Source organism: Carlito syrichta, unplaced genomic scaffold (genome assembly GCF_000164805.1).
Source record: "Carlito syrichta isolate Samal-C Ts95f unplaced genomic scaffold, Tarsius_syrichta-2.0.1 Scaffold302608, whole genome shotgun sequence".
Taxonomy (NCBI): Eukaryota; Metazoa; Chordata; class Mammalia; order Primates; family Tarsiidae; genus Carlito; species Carlito syrichta.
The window spans coordinates 770,394-778,845 of NW_007246704.1; the positions used below are offsets into that span (position 1 = coordinate 770,394).

General features: G+C 47.5%; 1 protein-coding gene across 1 annotated transcript in view; it reads left to right on the plus strand.

Moving 5' to 3' along the window:
- The first annotated feature begins 356 nt into the window (after positions 1-356).
- The window catches only part of NOD2 (nucleotide binding oligomerization domain containing 2), a 35,124-nt gene continuing 27,028 nt past the window's right edge, over positions 357-8,452 (plus strand). The window contains exons 1-2 of the mRNA XM_008057013.2: positions 357-496; positions 3,134-3,600. Of these exons, the coding sequence (XP_008055204.1) occupies positions 3,142-3,600 (459 nt within the window). The 5' untranslated portion in view covers positions 357-496; positions 3,134-3,141. The remainder of the gene's footprint in view (positions 497-3,133; positions 3,601-8,452) is intronic.

Below are 8,452 nucleotides of genomic sequence, written 5' to 3' on the forward strand. Positions count from 1 at the left end.
GGGTCTCCTCTACAATGGAGGAGCTGCAGTGCATGTGTGCATTGGGAGAGCTGGCCTCTCAGAGAGAGAGGCTCGGGGAGGGGGTGAGAATGGAGGCTGACTGAGGCGGTATGTGATTCAGGGCCCCAAGTGGCTTGACCCAGCCAGGACCCGGGACAGCTGGAAGTGGGGCTTTCCTGGGGCTGCCTTCCTCCCCTGTCTGCAGGGGCCGGTGGACTGAGATTTCAGCACTCAGGCCAAGCAATGGCTGTTGGCCCCAGGGGACCAGGCTGACTGTGGTCACAGGAAGGGAGGAGATGTCAGGGCTCGAAGATAAGGAGGGCCCACGTGGGTCACCCCTCACCCCTTTCTTCCAACAAGGAAGTATCCCTTTCTTTGCTGGGCCTCATCTTGGGGAAGATGATGATGTCTTTGAAGTTGTAATAACTAAAGTAGAGAAGAAAAGGCAGTGGAGCTGTACTGGTATATTCAGCCTGAAGAGGGAAGGTCCTTCCAGGTGGTAATGGGGCAGGAGCTAAGGTTTTAGGGACAGTTTTAAATGAAATAGATGATGAGTGAACATTTGTTTCTCCCTCTCCCAATTTAAACTGAAGCGGGAGAAACCTAAGCTAGACATAATGAGGAACTTCCTGCACTAGTAGACTTCCTGAGTTGGTTACTGAGAACAGCTCCAAAGCCAGATCCTCCTCCCCAGATGTTTAATGAGACAGGGCATTGCCTACTCAGAGATAGGAGACTGGCTGAATTGGACCTCAGGGAGTCTCTCTGCTCTGAGGTTTCTGGAAGAAGGCCAGGGCAGAGAAGTAACTTCTGGTGGGAGGTCAGAGTACTGAGTCTCATGGCTTGGGCCTGCCTCTCCTTCCCTGTGTCCACAGAGCCCTGATGTCACGAGCTTGGGTGTGTTTGGCTCAAGTATCTGTCAGGCTGCCCAGACTTGGCATGTTTGGAAAGGGCCCCTATTTCTTGCAGCCTGTTCCCTTGTGGGTGAGCACGCCTATGGGTGTGCCTCATGTTCCAGTGGGGCCTTCCAGTCAGGTCCTGGTGGATGCATACATAAGGCTTTGTGCCAGAACTGCCAAGAATTACCTTGTTCTGGTCGGCTGGTTGGCCAACTCTGGCTTCCGGCTCTTCCTTTGGGATTTCCCCCAGAGGCGGGGTCTGTGGTCGGATCCAGGCCTGCCCGTCCTGTGCCCCTGGGCCTTTGGCTTCTGCTCAAGGCCTGCCCACAGCTGGCTTGGCCATGCCTGCCCCCCAAGGCCTGATGGGCTTTTATGGGGGAAGAGGGAGGTCCCGGCTCTCCAGCAAGGAGGAAGCAGCAGGTGTTGAGTCTCTCCTCGGGTATTCTCTGGGTAAGGGGGCAGGCGTCATCCTAGCTCAGCTTAGCTGTCAACCTTCTTTCATTCCTGGCTATGCACGTGCTGAGTGCTGACCCCATTGGGCGGCTTTCTGAGGGAGGGGGTTGGGTGGTTATTTCCCTGGGACCTGGGCAGGGTGGCGGTGGGGCCTTTTGCATCCCTGACTAGTGCTTCCACAGCTGAGAATCACTCTGGTCAGGCCCAGAGCTCACTCCACCCCTCCTGTTCCCTCTTCTTCCGCTCCCCCCACCCTCGGCTCCTCTGAGTATAGGTGGACACGGGGAGGAGACTTGCATGGCTGGAGGAAATTATTTTAGTTCCTGGTTTACAGTGGCCTCTGCAGTGAGGACACCCTCCCTCCCAAGCGACCAGACAGGGAACCTTGCTGCCTCAGTTTCTCCATCTGGCCTGCACAGGGCCGCCCCCTGCCTGTTGGCAGCACCCTGAGGGTTGGTACCTTTTCCTTTGTTCACCTTGGTGGCTGTGTGACCGTGGCCCAGGGTGTTCCCTCGGGAGTTGCTGAATTTCTGAGTGTTCCCACAATGTCTCCACCCGGCCTAGGGCTAAGCAAGCACAGGGTGCCAGGATAAGTAAGACCTAGCCCCAGCGAGGCCAAGCAGGGAGCGAGACACAGAGACAGCGACAGGACAGGGGTAGAGTCCCTGGACCTCTGGGGATCCACTCCCAAGCGTCTGGGAATGTCCCTGTTATAAAAAGAAGCTGACAGCCTTCCTCATTTTCCATGCTTTCACCCTTTTACTTTCGCTTCCTCTGGCCCCACACCAGCCCCTGTGCCGGGACCCCACGATGGTCGCAGAACTCACCATGTTGGGAAATTTTCTCTGCTGCCCAGGGGCCCTCCCAGGAGCTTCAAGCCCCTGGAGGCTGCCTCCCCTCCGGCTCCCAAAGCCCCGAGCAGGCCATGGCAGCAGTGGGGTGGCAGCATTCACTGTATGGTATGGTGTGGTGTTGAGGGTGTGGGAGGAGATGAGGCCCCAGGGCACGTGGTGGGGGGCGGCAACAGGACAAGGTGCCAGAAAGCTCTGAAATGACTTAGTCTGCACCAGGATTTTCTGACTTTCCTAGATTGGGATCTTCATGGCAATGCTCTGGGTCTGCCCCTTGGGGTCGCATATGTTAGGTCCCCGGACCTAGACACAAGGAACCCAGATACAGGGGATTCTGGAGCCGTGTTGCTCATGTGAAAATCCTGGCTCCATCTGTTGAGCTATGACATGTTGTATGCAGACGTAGCCTCTCTGTACCTCAGTGTTTTCACCTGTAAAATGGGCTGGTCATAGCACTGCTTCAGAGTGGTTGGGAAGGTTAAGTGAACTCACACAGGAAAGCACTTAGAGTGGTGCCTAGTACGTCGTATATGCTTACTAAATATTAGCCATTGCTGAAACTGCTGTGGCCCAAATCCAGCTAGTATGGAAGTACCCTCTCACCCTGCCTTAAAAGGAACCAATTCCATGATCCCTTGGGAGTCATTGTTCCTAATATCAGCTCAAGCTTTGTTAAACTTTATCAGCTAGAGATCAAACGTGAATATGGGGGTCGGGGATCTTGATTTAATTATTGGTTGCTTCAAACTGTCTGTAGGACCATGAGACATTTCTTGCCTTCTCTAGGCCTTGGAGTGCACATCCGTATAACGGGGAGCTTAGATTGGTTACTGTCTGAGGGTAGAACCATGGCTGACTGATTCTGTGGGGGCTGACTTTCCCTCTCTGGCTCTTGGGGAAGTCCTGTGCTGACCTTGTTCTCCTCCTCAGGTTGTGAAATGTGCTCACAGGAGGCTTTTCAGGCACAGAGGAGCCATCTGGTGGGACTGCTGGTCTCAAGGTCCCTGGAGGGCTTCGAGAGCATCCTGGACTGGCTGCTGTCCTGGGAAGTCCTCTCTTGGGAGGACTATGAGGGCCTCCGCCTCCTGGGCCAGCCTCTCTCCCACTCAGCCAGGTACCTCCTGGACACAGTTTGGAATAAGGGCGCTTGGGGCTGTCAGAAGCTCATCTTGGCTATCCAAGAGGCCCAGGCCGACAGCCAGTGCCCCGAGCTGCAGGGCTATTGGGACCCCCACACTCTCCACCCAGCCCAGGACCTGCAGAGCCACCGGCCAGCCATCATCAGGAGACTCTACGGCCACGTGGAGGGCGTGCTAGACCTGGCCCGGGAGCGGGGTTTCGTCAGCCAATACGAGTGTGATGAAATCAGGTTGCCGATCTTCACGTCATCCCAGAGGGTAAGGCACTCCCTTGTGCACCACAAACTCCACAGGAAGAAGGTGCTTAGTCACAAGGACTGATTTGTTCTCATGAAATCAGCCCTATGGGATAACTTGGTTCGTGGGATTCCCCCTAAAAGGTACCCAGGCAGGAAAACGTTGCTCTTGGTTATTGGCAATATACCACATCTGATGAAAGGAGACATTGTGTGGTGGCCAGGGGCTTGGGTTCTGGAGCCAGAAGGATGCAGGTTCAAGGTCAGCTCCGTGTGACCTCAGGCTTTCTTATGGAGCCTCTCCATCCTTAATCTCTCCTGTCTCAGTTTCCTTATCTGTAAAACACTGGTCGTAGTCATACTGTCCATAGTCATACTGTACCTATTGGTAAGGCTCTTGGGAGGATTCAGTGAGTTAATTGGTGAAACACTGAGAATTGTGTCTGGTACACAGTGAGCACCCATTAATTATACCACTGGTGACTGTAATCCCAGCATTTTGGGAGACTGAGGCAAGAAGATTGCCTGAGCCCAGGAGTTCAAGACCAGCATTGGAAACATGATGAGGCCTTGTCTCTACAATAAATAAAAAAAATTAGCAGAGTGTAGTGATACATACCTGTAGTCCCAGCTACTTGGGAGCCCGAGGCAGGAGGATAGCCTGAGTCCAGCAGGTCAAGGCTGTTGGACTCAGGCTACAGCCATTATTATGCTACTGCACTCCAGCATGCTGTGGTCCCCTCTAGGTAAAAGAGTGAGACCCGGACTTTAAAAAAATTACCACTGACTGCTGTTATTCCTGTTATGAGCAACACTTTTCATTTGTACAGTTTCATTGCTGTTTTAAATTAACTGCTCAACAGATCATAACACTTCATAATATTAAGATTCTAGTAATTGATATAACATATTGCATACTAATATAGTTTAAATGGTCACCTAAGATTTCTAACATAAAATTGCATAAGACCACAGACATTCAGAGCTGGGATATAACTGCCCCTGAGAATGTAATGATTCAACAGAGACCACAAAGATAGAAAACTATCTATTGAGTACTTTTATTCTTTTATTTGCTTCCCCATGGTGATCCTCAGGGCTCCTGGGAGGCAGGTGGATTGATAGACTGGGAAATTGAGGCCGAGCAAAGTGGTTTGAATAAGCTCACAGTAGTTAATGAGAGGGCTAGTGCTAGACCTAGGGACTTGACTCACTCATTTATTATTCATTTATTCATTCATTTATTTAGTCAGAATTTATTAGATGCTTCTACATGCCGGGCTCTGTCTTAAAGCTTGTTGTGTTCAGAGTGTTTTGCACATAGTAGGTACGGATAAACACTTGTTGATAAAAATAAATGAATTACTGAATGAATGAATATGTTGAAATTGTGGTGTTTGGGGACTTTCTAGGTTTTATTTTTGTCTATTTAAAAAGCCATATTTGATGTCCAAGTGAGTTTTAGAATCCAGCTCTCCCTAAGCCTAGAATGAGATGGATTAAATAAACCAGTCTGTCTTCGAGGGTGACTTAGAGCTGGCTGAAGGTGGCTGAGTATTTATAGAGCAGACATGCTGTGGTCCCCTCTGATTAGTACACATGAAACTTACAATTATACCCTGAGCACCACATCCTTGAGCCTGGCTCCAAGAACATTACAGAAGATATTTTAGTTATTGTACCTATTTTGGTGTCCGTTACAATCTGTTAGGGGGATTGAATCATTCCACCTGAGAAGTTACAAGATTGTGTCTTGTAATCTTTGATGAAATGTTAAGTAGTATGGTCTGATGTGGATGCTCTGAGGGCTTTGGAGAAAGTAGTCTGGTTTAGTCCTTAGGGCCCAGAGGAGACAGAGTATAAATAGAGGAGGTATTTGGATTGGCAAAGAAAAGAAAATGGGATCACTTAGAGGTTAAGGGAGAAATAATGATGGAAATCAGAAAATATTCAGAGCCAAACAATAATGAATGTTACTTGCCAAAATCTATGGGATGCAGCTAAAGCAGAACATAGAGGGAAATTTATAAGATTATATACTTAGATTAAGAAAGAAGGAAAGCTGAATTTTAATGAGCTGAGAATTTATCTTAAGAAAGGGCTACATTGGCAGCAAAAGCAAACATTGAGGCCAAGTGGGTGGAAGGGATGGGGAACAGCAGATCCAGGGCCTGAAGGAGGGCACAAGGGACCTGCACTGCCTGCATCTGAGTTTTAGAATCCAGCTCTCCCTGAGCCTTCTTTGAGCTCTGGCATCCTGTGATTCTCTGGGTGGACTTGCCTCAGTGGCTGAATTTCTAACTTCATTTGGGTGGCACTTGTGACATGTTCCTCCAGTTGGCCTTCTAGTGTCCTATAAAAGGTTGGTTACTGATTGCAGGTTGGGGAATAAAAAATGCTGTGGAGTGAAACAAAATGTAAGTTAAAGAATTAAGTTCCTAAAATACCCATTGCTACTATCGATGGAGTGAGCGCCTGCTGTGTGCCAGGCACCGTACTCAGCCCTTTCCCTGTATTGTCTCACGGAAGCCCCACTGCATCCTTCCAAGGGTGTGGTGTGACTACGCTGTTTCCTAACAATGAAGAAACTGCCCAAATCACCCATCTGGGAAGTGGCCCAGCTAGAATTTGAATCCAAGCCTGTTTTTTTTTCTCCAAAGCGCATGCTATTCTCTGTCTGTCATAAAACGTGGGGGCTTTGTGTGGTAAACTTGCTCAGTTGGGCATAGCAGTTGTTAGGAAACCTGAGGCTGGTAACACCAGCTGTAACACCAGCTGTCCGTCTGACTCATGCAACTGCTGAAGTTGATAGGGCTGAGGTGTCAGACGGTGCTCTCTCTGAATTGCTTGGTTTCTATCACAATATTAACTTAAACATTTTAAAACTGGGAAATGTACTGTGCCTATAGAAGAGTGTGTACATGTACAATGTAAGTTAAATGCAGTATCTTTTTGTACTTAAGCATTATAATGATATTTGGTTTTGTTTGGTGGTTTTTCACCCTCCATGAACTTTTTTACAAGTTGCTTTCCTCTTCCCCCACTTGTTTGGCTTCTCTACCCTTATTAAATACTTTCTTTGGGCATGTGATAATCCTTGTTGTCTTTTTCATGCTCGAGATAGAGGGCTTTAAAACTTACTAAACATGTGGGTATAAACACGTTCCCGTCACTCAGGTTAAGAAATAAGATGCTGCCAGTACCTGGGCCCTGTCTTCAATGGCCACTGCTAGAGGTAAACACTAGCCTTACTTTGTGTTCATCTTTCCTTTGCTTTTCTTTATAGCTTTAGCACCTTTTAGCATAAATATCCCAAACAATGTATTGTTTTATTTTTTAAAACTGAGTGGCAAGCCAAATATAGCTGTGTAAAGGAAGGGCAATATCGCCCTTTGATGGATGAAGGTTCTCAAGCCAGGGAGCTGGAACGGAGTCTCAGAGACATGGTCTGGCTCTGCCTTCCCTGGGAGTTGATATGGATCCTTCTGGGAAGTTGGTGGGCAAGAACATGAATGAGTCTTGGGAAATATAGGGCTCATTTCAGCTGGAGGATCTGGTAAGGCTAATGTGAGTCAGGTGTTGGATGTCTAGCAGGAACATGGCCAGAGAAAGCGGACGGCTCTGGATGTCTAGTTTCAACTTGCCAAGGGCTGTTCTAGCTCTCAGGAATAGGCCAAGGCTAAATGCTTCTGTGGGGGGTGAAGTCAATGTCCTAAGATGAGTGAGGCAGCAGGAGTTGAAAGAAGGAATGTCATTAGTCCATGGTGAAGTAAGTCAAATATAGATAAATATTAGAGTCAAGCTGGGAGATAACTGCCCTCAACGTGTCTGAGTCTTGAGTCACTGCCTTGTTATGTCTGAACTGGTGGCCCTCTGCCTGTAGGACACAGCCATCACCCTGAGATTTTCCTTTGTGGTCCTCCTGTGCTGGGTCTCCTGTACCTGAATACTATGTCTTCCTCTATCCTGGCTTACTCCATTTTGGTAGATCATATGCTCTGGTAAGTTCTTCAGAATGAGTATACGGAAGTTAAAATTTCTGGGTTCTCACATGTCTAATTCTCTCATACTGGATTGGTAGTTTGAGTATAAAATTCTGGATTGACCATCATTTTCTATCAGAATTTTGATGGTATTACTCCCTTATCACCTCTTTTCAATAGTGCTGCTAAGAATTCCAAAACCATTTTATAACTCTTTCTGGAAGCTTGTAAAGTTTTCTTATAGTCCTCAGCATTCTGAAATTTCACAATTATGTGCCCTGGTGTTCTTTCATTATTCTGGTCACCTACGAGGTACTTTGAATCTGGGAACTCACATATTTACATTCTGGGAAATTTTCTTAATTAGTTTATTGATGATTTCTTCTTCTTTATTTCTCTCATCACTTTTTACAGAACTATCACTTGGATGTTAGAACTCCTTGACTGATACCCTAATTTTGTTTTTTAATCAATATTTTTTATTATGATTTTGTGGGGTACAGTTAAGGGTTAGGTGTACAATTACGTTTCATTCAGGCACCTTGTTGATAAGAGGTGTTTCCCCATCCCCAGACAGATATTTGTGACTGTTAATTCCATCCCCTCCCCTCCCATAGTTTCCCAGTACCGTCAGTCATTTTCTTATAGTATTACATTGGATGTTCAAGGTCCATTATATGAGTGAGAACATGTGATGCTCGGATCTTTGTTTCTGTGAGAGGTCACTCAGTATTATAGACTCAGTTCCATCCAGGTTGCTGCGAAATTCATGATTTTGTTCTTTTTTATGGCTGCCTAGTATTCCATCGTGCATATGTACCACATTTTTTAAATCCAGTCCTCTTTTGATGGGCAGCATTGTTGTTTCCAGGTTCTTGCTATTGTGAACAA